General features: G+C 40.0%; 1 protein-coding gene across 1 annotated transcript in view; it reads left to right on the top strand.

Annotated features, from left to right (window-relative positions):
- snx2 (sorting nexin 2) overlaps positions 1–16,173 on the top strand; it is a 68,323-nt gene that overhangs the window by 45,822 nt on the left and 6,328 nt on the right. Inside the window, exons 8-12 of the mRNA XM_079689228.1 lie at positions 1,297–1,372; positions 4,261–4,374; positions 4,644–4,737; positions 5,571–5,776; positions 11,237–11,380. Coding sequence (XP_079545354.1) covers positions 1,297–1,372; positions 4,261–4,374; positions 4,644–4,737; positions 5,571–5,776; positions 11,237–11,380 — 634 coding nt within the window. The remainder of the gene's footprint in view (positions 1–1,296; positions 1,373–4,260; positions 4,375–4,643; positions 4,738–5,570; positions 5,777–11,236; positions 11,381–16,173) is intronic.

The following is a 16,173-nucleotide window of genomic DNA, read 5'->3' as shown; positions in this document are numbered from 1 at the left end:
GAGTTTTTACCAAAAAGTTATATTTTGGTTTCATCTGACCATATGACATTATCCCAATCCTCTTCTGGATCATCCAAATGCTCTCTAGCAAATTCAGACGGGCCTGGACATGTACTGGCTTAAGCAGGGGGACACATCTGGCACTGCAGGATTTGAGTCCCTGGCGGCGTAGTGTGTTACTGATGGTAGCCTTTGTTACTTTGGTCCCAGCTCTCTGTAGGTCATTGACTAGGTCCCCCCGTGTGGTTCTGGGATTTTTGCTCACCGTTCTTGTCATCATTTTGACCCCACGGGGTGAGATCTTGCGTGGAGCCCCAGATCGAGGGAGATTATCAGTGGTCTTGTATGTCTTCCATTTTCTAATAATTGCTCCCACAGTTGATTTCTTCACACCAAGCTGCTTACCTATTGCAGATTCAGTCTTCCCAGCCTGGTAATTTTGTTTCTGGTGTCCTTTGATAGCTCTTTGGTCTTGGCCATAGTGGAGTTTGGAGTGTGACTGTTTGAGGTTGTGGACAGGTGTCTTTTATACTGATAACGAGTTAAAACGGGTGCAATTAATACAGTTAACAAGTGGAGGACAGAGGAGGCTCTTAAAGAAGAAGTTACAGGTCTGTGAGAGCCAGAAATCTTGTTTGTTTGTAGGTGACCAAATACTTATTTTACCGAGGAATTTACCAATTAATTCATTAAAAATCCTACAATGTGATTTCCTGGATTATTTCCCCCCATTCTGTCTCTCATAGTTGAAGTGTACCTAGGATGAAAATTACAGGCCTCTCATCTTTTTAAGTGGGAGAACTTGCACAATTGGTGGCTGACTAAATACTTTTTTGCCCCACTGTATATATATATATATATATGTGTTCAGATTTCTACTGTGTGTTTTTGAATTTGGACTGAAACCCTTCAATGTTTTTTCTGTTTTGAAGGATACAGTCATTTGACAGGCTCTGTCCATGTGTAAAATAGGTCTAATAACAATGTAATTACGGTGTAATATGGTCGTTATATTTATGTTACATAGGTGCAATACTGATGTTACTTGGGTGATATATGGGTCAACTAACAGTGTAATATAGGTTTAATAATAGTGTATCATGGGTGTAATAAGGGTGTATTAAGGGTGTAATGGCAATCAATCAATTTTCCAAAATATTTATATATTGGCCATTTAATGGTTAAGGAAGTTTACATTTTTAAAGAAGAAGCTTGTTTCCTACAACAAGCAACAAGGAGATTAATTAATTATAGATCAGAAAGTGGTCATGATGATAAATAATATCTGTGTTTCAGGTATCTGATGAGAACAGTGAAGCATCCCATCCTGCTGAAGGATCCCGACGTGCTGCAGTTTCTGGAGAGCTCAGAGGTAACTGATGAACCATTCCTCCTTGTTTTCCTACAGAAAGGATGTTCTTACTGCCCGACCTCTTTTTAATGCCACTGGCAAATTTCGAAAGACCAGTCAGCCTTTAACAGTCTGCTTTGATAGTTACAAACTTCTTCTTTCGCCAAAAATAGCCAAAAAATAAGTTGTGATACTTTAAACCCAAACACAAACACTTTGGAGCGCTCAGGAAAAGAAGCTGGGAGCAGGACTTTTTCTCGAGGCAATAGAGAGGCGAAGTCCCGCCCTTCTACTTCCGCCCCATGGGACCTTATTTTGGAAAAATTATGTATTGAAGTCAATGGGGAGAGAAAGATTATCTTTCGATCCCGTTTGAATTGTGCCACAAATTACACATATGATGTTTGTCAATCTTAAAAAATAATTTCCATGTAAAAAAAGTCACAGTTTGTCGTAGAACACGCAACTAGAAAGACTACAAATCCCAGAGTCGCGTAAGTGATGTCATTAACGTTACACATTACACTCGTGTTACTCACCGAAACCTTATAAAGCCGGTCCCGCATGCTGGCTCTTACAGAACCGACTAACTCCCCTTGTGTGTATGTACAGCTCTCAACATACCCAGCCTTGTAATGATTTTCACCTCTTTTAATACTTTTCACCTCATTCTGAAAGAAAGAGGTGAAATGTGGTAACGTGACGGCCATCTTGGTGTTGGTGACGTGTGCGAGACCAGAGATGTAGGTCATTGAGCGGTCAACTTCACAGTTTTACGACACATTTAAAAAATGTTGACCTGCAAAATTGTCTTTTAAATTGACAAACATCATATGTGTAATTTGTGGCACAATTCAAAGGGGATCAAAAGATAATCTTTCTCTCTCCATTGACTTCAATACATAATTTTTCTGAAATAAGGTCCCATGGAGGTCCACCGGAAGGGGAGGGACTTCGCCTCTCTATCACTTGTGGCGCTATGCACTCACTCCCCATTGGAAACAATTGAAAAAAAACTCCGGTGCTAAAAACTTACGTTATATAGACACAGGCCCTCACTCTTGACAAAATAACTGATGGACTGTCTGAAATGGCGGGAAAGCCAAATAACTAACCCCCCCAAATAACAGCGAAAAAACTCTGTCTGAGTTTTCTTCACGTCTTTTTCCCAACAAGCAGCGGAACGTCCGGACGAGGTCAACCCAACGCGCCTGTAAAAACTGCCTTCGGGTTTAAGAGTCTGGCATTTCCTGTTTCCTCGCTTTATTGTCCACTCAGACTAAATTCTCTGTAACACTTCGTCTCGTTGGCTCTAACTGTCCCCCTCCTCACCCCAGTCCCTAGCCCCCCGCTCTGCCTAACAGTTGATGGGATTGCGTTGGGAAGGAGCCACAACAATAAATGGCCCCTTGTCACAGATTTAACAGATGAATCACTCGGACGCTTGACCGAGCATAGCGCTCCGTCCGGCCCGCTAAATGAAACACAACCAGAGGACGGGGTGGGGGGGGAGGACTGTTTGCAATTCAAAGCTATATTTACCCCCCCACCTTTACTCATTTACCCTCCGAGGAGCCTTTGGGACCAAGCCGTCCCCCTGGCTGCTGCCGCTCCACCTAAATTAGATTGGAAGGGGGGGGGGGGGTAAATGTGCTCCAGCGATGGAGGAAAACGTTGCATGTCCGGAAGAAAAGTAAACTTTTCCAAAATGAAGAAAAATGAGCCTATTTTCAGACGGACATCGGGGCGTTTTTAGAGTGACGCGATGGGGTCTTAGCTGGTTTTTGGGGCTGTTAAAGTTGCTCGGCACGCTTTAAATCTGACTGGAATTAGAACGTGGGACACATTACAATCAGGGGGGGGGGGGGGGACAGCTGTAATGGAGTTAGACAGAGGCGAGAAGACAAAACAAGAGCAAATAAATGTAGTTAAGATATAGATTGAAACAGAGAGAGAGAGAGAGGGGATATTAAGGGAAGACAAAAATAAAATGTTAAAAATCTAAAGGTTGAACTAGAAACGGCAACGAAACAAATGTGAAAGATGGCACTCTAAAATATCTACATAAATTAAAGATCAATTAAACACTTTAACTGCAGGAAATTAAATCACCATTTGAGACAAGATGTTTAAAACAATGAGAAAATGAGCGAATGACTCACAAAGAAAGCATCAAAAAGAAATAGAAACATTAACACTGGAAAAAACCAACAAGCTGATATTTACACGTTTACAACAGCAATGGTAAAGTGTAGATAAAGCCAAAAGGAAAACGAGTAAAATTACATATTAAATAAAGAGGCAAGCCTACAAAGAGCTAAATGAGAAAATACTCAATCACAACCGGCAAAAGGTTGGTGGAACAACCTCCTCTGCTGCATGTCCCAGATACTGCAAGAATTTAATTGGAGGAATCTTGTTTGTTGCTTTGTTTTAACATTGTTTCGCCTGCCGTCTTGTAAGCACACTTGTCAAAGTATTAATTCATGGTTTTTCATAACTTTTATCAGTATGGTGTTATATCGGCATCATTTTGTGAGTGTATTACATAAATTAAATCACGGCAAAATATGTTAATATTCTTGTTTGTGTTATCTACATGGAGCTAAGGCTATGCATTTATTAAGTGTCCATAATACAAAGGAATATTTCTTGTAACTCTAGATCACATTCTGTCTGGCAACACTTCTGTTGTAGTGTACTCTGCTGATGTTTATTGTCTGATAAAGCTTAAAGTCTAGGTGGAAAAAATAAAGAGGCAAGCACACGTTAATGAAAAAAAAGAAAAGTTACACAAGAAATAAGTTGCCATGTGTTGCAGTCTGTACTGTGTGTGGTGGTCTGCCAGGGGCCGGGGGTCGCTGTAAAGTCTGACATCCTGTTTGTTTATTTGTTGTTGTTTGGTCCAGTTGCCGCGGGCGGTCAGCACTCAGGCTCTGAGCAGCGCCGGTCTCCTGCGGATGGTCAACAAGGCCGCAGAGGCCGTCAACAAGATGACCATCAAGATGAACGAGTCAGACGCTGTGAGTACAGAGAGAGGATGGAAGGGAGGAAGAATTTTTTAAAAGGGGAATAAGGATGTAGAGGAGAAGGGAAGGAAATAACCAGAGGAATATGAACTGATGAAGCAGGTACAGGTAGCGTCGAAAGGAAGAGGAAAGAAAGGAAGTGAGTAAACATGTAAATAAAGTTAATATGAGGGTATGAAGAAATGCTGAAGGTAACAAAGGAAGTGGTGAAAGTTAAGTAAAAAGGAAATGTGTGTGTGTGTGTGTGTGTGTCTGTCTTTCAGTGGTTTGAGGAGAAGCAGCAGCATTTTGAGAACCTGGACGTTCAGCTGAGGAAACTTCATGCCAGTGTGGAGTCTCTGGTCTGTCACAGGAAAGGTATAATGACGACTGGACGTCGTAGGGTGTGTGTTTCTGTTTCAAATGACTTCCCAATGATCGCAGTGGGAATTTCGTTAACAAGAATTCTGACTAAATGTTTCCTTTCAACGTGATGGCACCGACCAGCACACTTCTCTTGATTAGCCTAAGAAAAGTGCTTGCTATACCACATTCTGGTGGTTTAACAATATATTTTGTTTATTTAATAAATGGCTTATTCGATAGTAATCAAACATGCCTCAACAGCCTCTCTGGATTTTCTTAATAAAAATTTCTAATAGTGGTTTGGTTCTTTTGCAGGGCATGTCACAACAGCATTTGTTCTTGCAGGCTCTTTAAATAAATAGTTAACATATTGTAGAGTTATTAATATGATTAATGTATTAGAATCTTCTATAATTTTATTTTTTTCAATTTACGAAGCCAAGCATTAAATCCACAGGTGGAATATATGGAATTACTGTACATGTCTCTATTTATTTGTACTACTTTCATTTTTTGTTGAAAAGTCTTAACCCTACACAGATAGGGCCGTACACTCAATGTGAGTTAATGTGCACTTAAACAAAAAAACAATATGTTGTTAGTTAGTTAGTTGATTTTTTTTGTAAAGAATATTTGTATAAATGAAATCAGATATTTACGTCCAGAACCGCATCATGTTCTGGCACCAGACTGAGTTCCTCCTCTCCTCTCCAGAGCTTTGTTTTGTTTTTGTTTTTGTTTGTGTTTTTGTTCTTGTTTTGTTTGTCGACCTTACTCATAATGTAAAGCGAGGCTACAGTCTAGAAAAGCGCTATATAAATCCCATTTATTATTATTATTATTAGAGCTCTCGGTGAACACGGCGCAGTTCGCCAAGTCTGCCGCCATGTTGGGGAACAGCGAGGACCACACAGCTCTGTCCCGGGCTCTGTCCCAGCTGGCCGAGGTGGAGGAGAAGATCGACCAGCTGCACCAGGACCAGGCCAACGCAGACTTCTACCTCTTCTCTGAGTTACTGGGGGACTATGTCCGCCTCATCATCGCCGTCAAGGTACGAGTCTGAGGGTAGATTCACTCTGCACACAATAGTATACTGTATGCCAGGGCTTCTCAAACTCCGGACCAAGGTCCGGATCCGGACCGAACTGCAAATCAATCCGGACCGAACCCTGTGTCCCATTATTAAAAAAAAAAAAAAAGAATATAGGCCTATATAAAAAAAAAAAAAAAAATCTGATTCTGACGTAAATTAAAGTGGACCTATCATGCTATATTGGAAAAATATATTGTAGGGCCATACCTATACAAACATGTCTGTGAAGTTGTTTGCTTAAAATACCAAACAGATCTCCCATTGTAGCCATCCCTCATAATGCTCATACCCCTCTTTTGCAGCCCTGTTAGAGAAATGTGGATTTTGGGTCCTTAGCTTTAAAAAAATAAAAAGAGGAGGCGGAGGAAATGCCTGATCAGAATTCTACCGGAGATAAAGTTACATTCTGCTGTGATAAAACGCCATCCTGTTCTAAACCACATCAAAGATTATTTTTGAAACAGTATGGAGCTCAAAGGCTTTTTCTCTTGCGGGTTTATCACAAGGTGAGTTCCTTTTTGTATTTCCTGCTTTTTAAAAGACATGTGCTCTACAGTAGAGGTTAGCTCTGAGTGTTAGCGAGGCTTGCTAATGTAAACAAAGACGAGATTACGTCCAAAACATGTAGGGCATTTTTCTGATAGAAATTTTCTGTGGGTCCGCTGCCGATTTGACGTCAGATCGGCAGCAAATCTGTACCCGCTCGTTGTACCCCTGTCTTTAAAAGATTTGGGTACGGGGGAAAAGAGAGAGGTTTTTATTGTCTGCAGCTGCGTGAGTTGTCTGAAGCGCCGGGGACACATCTTTATGTATAAAAGACATCACAAAGTGCATTTTGCATGATAGGTCCCCTTTAATGTATATTTTATTGTGTCTGACGCGTTGTGAGAACAAACGTGCATATATATTTACTTGTGTTCGCGAGCGTGACACGCATTGCAGACCGCAAGTTAACCACAAGTTTACCTTGACTTTCTAAAGCTTCTAATGCCATTTTTGCCGAGGTTCAAGGCATTTGCTACAGACAAAAAGTGCCATTTCTCCCACTAGTTCAAGCCATCATACTGTATGTATGTATTGAATGTGTGTGTGTATACAGGGGCGCAGTTTACCGACATGCAAGTGCTTGGACCAGAAGGGGGCCCCCAAATAAAGTGGATTAATCCAATCCAACTTTATTTATACTGTATACTAGCACTTTAAAACCTCCAGACCAAAGTGCTGTACAGAGAGATACATAAAATATAAAATCACACAGCTCAGCTCACAAAACATAAAATTTAAAATAAAAGACACAAACACAAAACACCAGAATAAACGTAACAATTTTAAAATAAAAAAGATTAAGAAGGTCCACAGCAACGACTACATGAAACGCCCTTTAATTTACTGCAACGACATGTTGGGAAACCCCCTCAAAGGGGCCCCATGCGAGCCGAACCTTTGTTGCTCCTCTCCCGGGGGGGGGGGGGGGGGGGGGGACTTTACTGGCATTGATCCGGACCATTGACCTTGTATAAAATTCACAAGTGGACCTTTAACAAAAAAGTTTGAGTACCCCTGCTGTATGCTATATAATACGGGTCCCCAGCACATAGAACCTGTGGGATGCTAACTACTAAAACTAAAACAATCTAGGAACTAGAGATGTTAAGATTCACCGATTCGCATCGGTGCACCGGCATAAACGTTCAAGATGCGAGTGCACCGGTTGAAAGAGTGCACATCGGCTACAGTTTGGGTTGAACTCGCGATGCATCGATTGCGTAGCGTCTTTGCATCGGTAAAAAACCGATTCATTCATATAAAATCCCCTTATCTTGTCAACGTTCAGCAGAGACGATCTTTGATATTTGCTTCGCCACTACGGAGAACGAGAGTCTCAGTTATCAACACACACGGAAGTTGAGGAGAAAGAGAAACACAGCGCAGCGAAAAATACCTACAAATCAAACGTTTGGCAACACTTCGGATTGTTCAAGAAAGACGGTGTAATAGTCATTTATGCTATATAGTTGACCGCAGGTCATGGAGAGTAATAAGGTATCCGTAGACCTTTGTATGAGGTATCTTTATTACTTAACAGGTCTACAGCCATGATACATAGATCCGTCCTAGATGCGGACTTGCATACACACAGTATCACTCCGCAGCCGCACCCCATCAGTAACGTCCTCATGGTATATGTGCGCGGCACTATTACTACAGACGGTCAACTTGAAAAATCACTCGCAAATTGTTAACGATGCCGAGCCGCTTTAAAGTACACAAGTAGTACGAGGAACTTAGCGACGCACATAAAGAGGCGACATGGGGTCTGTGGCTGAAAAGAGAAACCTGAAAGTGAGACATATGAGTTAAATCACTCAGTGAGGTGTTCTGTCAGAGAGAGGTGTTTAGCTTACAGCAGCCTGTGACGGCCAATAATAATTTAAATGTCTTCCTTACTGTAAGCAGTTATGAAATACCTGTTTGTGAAAGGTTATTTGTTTTCTTTATTGTTCAGATAGAAACCACTGCTTTCTGCTCACTGGTGAGTTAGCCTCTGAGTGTTAAGCACATCAGGCTGGCAGCTGTATGGGCATTGCTCTATGGTAGCTGTTATTTGCACATTGTTAATCATGAGCAATGCATCCTTACATTGTTTAACTGTGAGGTGTTATACAATTGTACTCTGGAGAGCTTTTAAAGGTAAAAAAATAAACGGCATGATGGGATGTGCAGTACCAAATATGTAAAGCACTTTTTTGTTAATGTATGATTTGCTGCATATAAGGAATAAAACAAAAATCCTCTGTCGTACCATATTGAAGTATCATTATTTTTGCATCGCATCGTATCGCCCCGAATCGCATAATGTTGAATCAAATCGTATCGAACTGTATCGCAACAGGGGTGAATCGTATCGTATCGCATCGCCTGGTGTTTCAAAGGTATCGTTAATGTATCGTATCGTGGCAACGTATCGAGATGCGCATCGCATCGGCCTCAGTGATGGAGATGCACATCCCTACTAGGAACAGGTGCATACAAAACACAGGAATATACATATAAAAAACTGACAAGAGACAAACATCAAATAATAGACTCAAAATGAAATACAACAAAGGTCTAGATTATTCTTCAATTGTGCCAAACAATTTTTTTGCACTTCCATTTCTTCATCTCAAATATCATATGGCTGCTTTGCCCTGGCTGTAAGTGACGTTCCCCGCTGTTAGCTAGCAAGCTAAAATATAATTGGTGCTAGCAGATCAAAACAGACTGCTTGAATAACCCAGTAAAATTAATGTTGGCTTCTTTTCAACACCAGTATTGTGGTACAATTGTTAAATAGTGAACAAATCCACATGTATATTTCTTGCTTGCATCATCAGGGATATCATTGTGCATGTTGCCATACTGTGTATCGGGATGCACTTATGCACTCAGAATAGCACATGTAAGAACAGATGTAAGGGAATTGAGACACATAAAAAGGTTTTTAAGTTCTCCATGGAACAAATACCGTTTTATATAGGACATTGAAGTTAAAATCAGTCATAACCAAAAGTCTGTCCTGCTAATCTAGTGATAAGAGGCCTGTACTACGAAGCTGGTTCAACCTAACCTGGATATGTTTGAGTTAGCCGGTTGGCCTAATCCAAATCATACGCGCTCTCGCTAAACGGTACTACGACGCGGGTTATCAAGTGGATCGCTCAAGCCAGCCGTGGCCTATCTAGCTAGGTGCGCGTTCACATGAAATGGGTGGTATTTGGAGCATTCGACCAATCACAAACATGGAGAAGCATACTGACAGCGCAGCGTCATACTTCCTGAATGAAAAGTGAACTTTAATATTAGTAAAATATGAAGAAGTTAAACTTTAAACATCCATGACTTAAACACTTTATCCCGGATCAAAGCCACATAGCTGCACCTGCAAGGTGAATACAGCTGGTAAAAGAAAAAGTGTTTGAATGCGTACATTAACAGGTTTATGATATCACTGCCCCGTCTAAGACACGATCTGAGTTTAATTACATTTGACTCGAGTCAACTTAATGTGTTGCTTAAAATTATACTTCTGCATACAGTATGTGACATTGTGAGTGTTGCGCGGCCAGTTACGGGTCAGCTGACTCAGATAAGGAAATATATGATACATTATGATGTGATATGCCGCTGACTGTACTTAATGTTACTCTGATCTGGTTACTTATGTTGTGGCAGATATTTAAGTAAGCTTTCTTAACGCTAATGTTATAATAGTCAGATTGCTCTGAAGATGGGAGGTGATTTTCTATTAATGTTCACGTTCACACAGTCGGGGATTTTTGCCGGCCGTCTTTGCTGCAACGGCAGCTTTTCTGTATTTCCTTTCTCCTGTAATATGACTTGATCGCTTTAAACTCTGCACACTGAGCTCTGATTGGTCAGCAGGCAGTGCTTTCACTGAGTTGCGCTCTTAGCCTGCAACCTAACCTGGTCCGACCAGGTATACTTACCTGTGTTGTGAGAGTTGGGATTGGCCCCTATTTGAACCTAGATTCATAAATGTTTATAAAGGTGTGACCTGTTGTTTATAATTGTGAATACATTTTTGTGCTATTTACTATATAAAATACGTGCACATTTTTTAATATACGTTATCCTTATACTTTATACATACTGTATCTCTCCAAAATAAAGTCACATAATTGATACATGCACCTGTCTGTGGTCTAGCACAGTGCTATGTTGTACTCTGGTATGTGAGTTCAAGTAGCTATAAAGTCAAAGACGGGAAGATACAGATAGTTTGACTGGGACTTGTGGAGCCATTGACATGATTCGTCTTTGGATAACAAGTGAATGGCTTGCCCTGTTTAGGGACAGAGAATGGCTTTGCTGGAAAATAGATTTCAATGTGACTGCATACTTGTATCATTCATTTTCAGTTTTTTCCTTGGCCAAGCCTTTTCATCAAATCTTGAGATGCAATCTATGCAAATTATTAAAAAAGGAATTTAGTGTATTATATAGGTTTTTGCGCATGTACTGTAAATGGTCTGCAAAGTCTAAAATCCCTGTGTTCCCCCCAGAGGGAGTTTTGGCAGAGATGATATGCCTTGTGTAGCGCACATTATACAGAGGGCGATCTTAATGCCAATAATTTAGAAACCATATTATAATAAAGTAAAAAACCTTCTGATTTCTCTTACTAGTTTTTGATGCATTTCTTTATTACAACACCACACATGTATTTGTTGGATCTCCCCCAAAAAACAAGTAAATAGTAGTATTTAAACTAGTGACTAATCATGATTGATCACATATTATTATTGTGATTACAGCAATTACATTTGTTCATGGTCAATTGACACCGCAAGGATTTGATTGATCTTGTATTTCTGGGACATTCTGTCTGTATTAAACTCTGTGTTGTGTGTGCAGGGCGTGTTTGACCATCGTATCAAGACGTGGCAGAAGTGGCAGGACAGTCAGATGCTCCTGCAGAAGAAACGAGAAGCCGAAGCCAAGCTGCAGTTCAACAACAAACCAGACAAACTGCAGCAGGCCAAAGACGAGATCAAAGAGGTGAGACGCACACATGGACTGGAACAAGTGGTCCAGTGGAGTGAAGAACAGCCTTTTGTGCACGTTAACGGTCTGCAAAGACTAACATCCCTGTGTTCCCTCCAGACTGAGTTTCTCTTCCACACACTCCCCCCTGCCTGAAACACCTCCATTTGTTTGACTCATTAGTTTACTTCCGCAATATAATGACATCACTATGCAACATGCTTCTATTGGCTATAGCGTCATAGGGTAGGGGCGGGATATCTCTAAGCGGTTGGGGCGCGATATCTCTAAGCGGTTGACCCATCACAACAGAGCCGGCCAGCTAACCAATCAGAGCAGACTGTGCTCTGGTTTCAGACAGAGGGTGAAAAGAGGTACTGCAGCACAGGCAGTATGAGAAAAATAAAGAGCTTTTTGAACATTTAAAGTATGGAGAAATGTCCCAGTAGAGACACTATCTACAAATATGAGCCCTGAAAATGAGCAGAATAAGGCCCCTTTATGGTTTGATTTGAACAGCGAGCCTGCATATGAGAAATGTCACTGGGTTATTCTACCCGAATGAGGAAATTGTTGTGCAGCATGCTTACAGGGCATTGCACAAGGTAAAGATAGGATAAAATATGATAAAATGTAATAGGAAACATCATATACGGTAGAATACACTGTAATAGACCAACTTAGTACAACAACGTAATATTTAAACAAATACTATTATATTCATACGTTATACAAGTGTGTGAGGGAAATTTAATTTGAAAAGAACATGAGATAATTAAATGAGATATAAGCTTCCAGAGGAATAATAAACAAATGTTAATAAAGGCAATCAAAAAGACATCATGTTGTACTGTCGTATACTAACTAAGAAAAAAGATAAATAGACAGCAGTCACAATTACGTCTGTAATCATGTCGGCATTTATTTTACCTGAGTAATATCTTTGTCCTTAAGCCTATGTGTCAAATAAATACTGCACTGGTCAATGATTTGCTATATCTCTAAGTGTAATATGAAATGATAAACATGGCAAAGTTAGTGCTTCTCAATCTGGTATAAAACATAGCTCTCTTCCCTCTGTGGCTCACCAATGAGGTAAAAGAAGCGCACCTCCACAGTTCAGTCATGTGAAAAGTTTTTATCTTATTTATTTTTTATATAGAAATCTTGTTTTCCTCCAGTCGACTCAACTAAGAACGACAAACAACAGCAGTAGAAAAGTACTTTATTAGAGCATCTGTTGAAGCTGTCACCACACAAATTCATCCTCCCTGTCAGGAAACAGCTCACACACACACACACACACACACACACACACACACACACACACACACACACACACACACTCACACTCACACTCACACTCACACTCACACTCACACTCACACTCACACTCACACTCACACACACACACAGCTGGTGTGGTTGGGGGTCTGGTATTAGAGCTGAGGAGCTGTCAGATGTGGGGTTTTGGGAGGAGGACGGGGGGGTTTGGGGGAGGCTGTCAGAAGCTGCAGACGAGGACAGATCGCAGTAGAGTTACAAACAAACATTTATTTGGAGCCGACAAGAGTTTTGCCGCCCGTCAGGAGTCGGGTTTTGGTTCACGGCTTGACAACAGCCAACAGAAAACACACACTGGCTTTTTCTGAAGAATAAAAAAAATACTTTTACTTCACGCTGCTGCTGTTAATGTTGGAAACCTGGTGAACAGCTGCTACACAAACACAGTTACAGAGAAGGACTGTAAATACATAAGGAGCAAATCATTCAAAGGTGGGTTAGGTAAGTTTGAGAAACCGGCTTGAGATACGCTTTTTGTTATATTCCATGGAATGCTCTTAACATCCCGATAGCAATGAATATTTTAAATACTTTGACAAAAAATCCATAAAAAAAGTCATCTGTGGAAGCCATAGTAATGTAAAAAGCATGACCAATCATCTGAGCCGGCCCGGCTAAAATAACTGGATGGCCTACCTGCCTGTCAGCCTTCCATCTGTGCACAAACTTACCTCGTACCCTCATTGGTCATGTGCGCGTTCGTGTGTGTTGGAGGAGGGGCTCTGTAAGGAAGTAGCAGATTTCTTCCGGTTGTGTATTTTCAAATTCTAGGGCACTCGAGCTGGTTTCTCCAAAATTACCTACCCCACCTTTAAATAAAAGTGTGATTTTGTGTGCAGGATCCTTTTAAAGAGGACATATTCTGCTCATTCTCAGCTTCCTATCAGTATGTTGTGTCTCTACTGGGACATGTCTCCATGCTCTAATGTTCAAACAGCTCTTTATTTTTATCATACTGCCTGTGCTGCAGCACCTCTTTTCACCCTCTGTCTGAAACCAGAGCCCAGTCTGCTCTGATTGGTTAGCTGGTCGGCTCTGTGGTGATTGGTCAACTGCTTACAGATGTCCCGCCCCTTAGCCTATCATGTATAATGTGTTTGAGCGCTAGCCAATAGAAGATTGAATGTTACATAGTGATGTCACTATGTTCAGGAAGTAAACAAATCATTCCAATAGGCATTTCAGGCCTGGGGGGGAGAGTGTGTGGGAGAGAAACTCCCTCTGGAGGGAACACAGAGATGTTAGCCTTTGCAGACCATTTACATGCACTAACAATTATAAAACACACTACAGGAAGGGGTTCAGAATAAATGTTAGGTTTCGTGGAAAGGATAATAAACAGGGGGAGTACAAAATGGAGGATTGGAATTAAATAATTGTTGTAGCTACAAAGATGTGCGCATCACCACACACAGAGACATGTGGTCCATGCATTTGACTCATCTTCATTTTGAGGAGCTTTTATACACGCTCCATACTTTGTCTGATCCGGGACTTGAACCGACCACCTTCCGGTTCCCTATAGACTGAGCTTCTGCCGCACAAAAAGCATAAGCGGTAAACATAACTTATTGTTATTTGACATTTTGTCATAACTTGACAAATTGTAATTGACTCACTTTGTTATGTAGTAATCTGCTGCATTTTGTAATAAACAACTTGAATATGAATTATGTTTCACACACTTTGAAGTAGAGTATTTGTTAATTATATAATGCACGAGTTGCTCTTTTCTTCATGAAAGCCCGTTATGTCTTCACTCATCACGATCATTTCATATTATTTTAACAACAATGTTCGAGTCATGCATCAAAGCCTGAATCATACTGACCCCAAATGTCTTTTAGAAGATAAAATGAGTTCTTGTTGGATCTTCAGAATCTTTTTTTAACGGCCAAAAAAGCATTAAGTTTCACCATATTTTTTTCCTTTCTAGAATACTACATGTACATAATAACAATAATAATAATATTGTATTCTTACATTACTGCATGTATTAATACATTTATATTAAAAACATTGCAGCAATTTTTAACAACCACTGCAACATGTCATTTTATTTCAATGTATAAATCATTCAGGCTGTTGCAGCAGGTCATTACAATGGCATTACATAATGTTATGTTGAAGAGAAAGGGTCAGAGGTCGATACAATTGCACCATTGCAAACATCGAAAAAATGGTTTGCCAACTTTAGACCACACTTCCTTTTTAAAGTATTTATATTTAAATATCTATATCTAATCGGTTGACCTTACTAAATAACACAATAGAAATGTATTGTTTTCATTACAATGGTTAAATTACACCCTAAACAAGATTATTACTTTTTTCTACGCCCTTGCAGACCATTTACACGCACAAAAAGTCACTATTCATACAGACAATCCAAACAGACCAAAGAACTAAATTAGTAGAAGATGTGTACATTGAAATTATTTTTGATTGAATATGTCAATTTGTGCACTTTGTATTCACATCTTATTCATAAATCCAGCTTGACAACCTACACACAATACATATTTGGTATTTTTCTCCTAATGCAAATATGTAGAATCTTTTTAATACAGGAATAATAGAGCTAAATACATTATCATGGCCATGTTTTTCTTACATTTATATTTAATGTCAGTTAACATTGAAATGAACACTAAAGAACACCTTTTTAAAACTCAGAGATGAGACGCGGCAGGGTTTGGGCTCTGCTGTCACATTGTGAGCCCGCGCTGCCCCCTATGGGCTCCACACAGGAGCTACAGCCAGAGAAACACTGCTGCTGACTGCACAAAGACACTGTTCCTAGGTCATTCTTTCAATGAAATTAGTTTTGTTCTGATATTAGTGTAGTAAAGGGTGTGAAACTCTTGCTTGCTCTTTTCTCGGATACAACCATGTGAGTTAAAATGCCTCAATCTTCTTGTTTAATGCAGCTTCTTAAATATAAGAATGTGCTTTTTTTTCTCTGCTTTATTTAAATGAAATTAAAGTCATTGTTTGTTTCTTGCTCAGAAACATTGAGCAGTTAAAAGACATGGGTTTGGAACTAATATTTGCGTCATTTAGGCCCATATTTAGAAAATATTCTAAAGTAATTCCCCTAAAACCAAGTTACAATATTGTACCCGGCTAGCTGTTTCCCCCTGCTCCCATTATTTATGCTAAGCTAGGCTAACCACATCCTAATGTATGGGCTAGTAAAAAAAACAAATCACACAATATTTGGTCAAAACAGAATATCTGAAAATATAATAATAGTGATTGTCCATTCCCTCTAATATTGCACGTCATCTCACAATTGCAAAATAAGATTTTTAAAAATGTCTGACACAATATTTAATATCCATCTTCTCCTCCTTTTATTAATTATTTATCAAACCTTTATTTAACCAGGTGGTCCCTTTGAGATCATCGATCTGTTTTTCAAGTGAGACCTGTCCAAACCTCCTACTTTTGGAAAGAAAGAA

This window comes from Notothenia rossii (genome assembly GCF_949606895.1).
Source record: "Notothenia rossii genome assembly, chromosome: 6".
Classification (NCBI taxonomy): Eukaryota; Metazoa; Chordata; class Actinopteri; order Perciformes; family Nototheniidae; genus Notothenia; species Notothenia rossii.
This window is presented reverse-complemented; position numbering and strand designations above follow the sequence as displayed.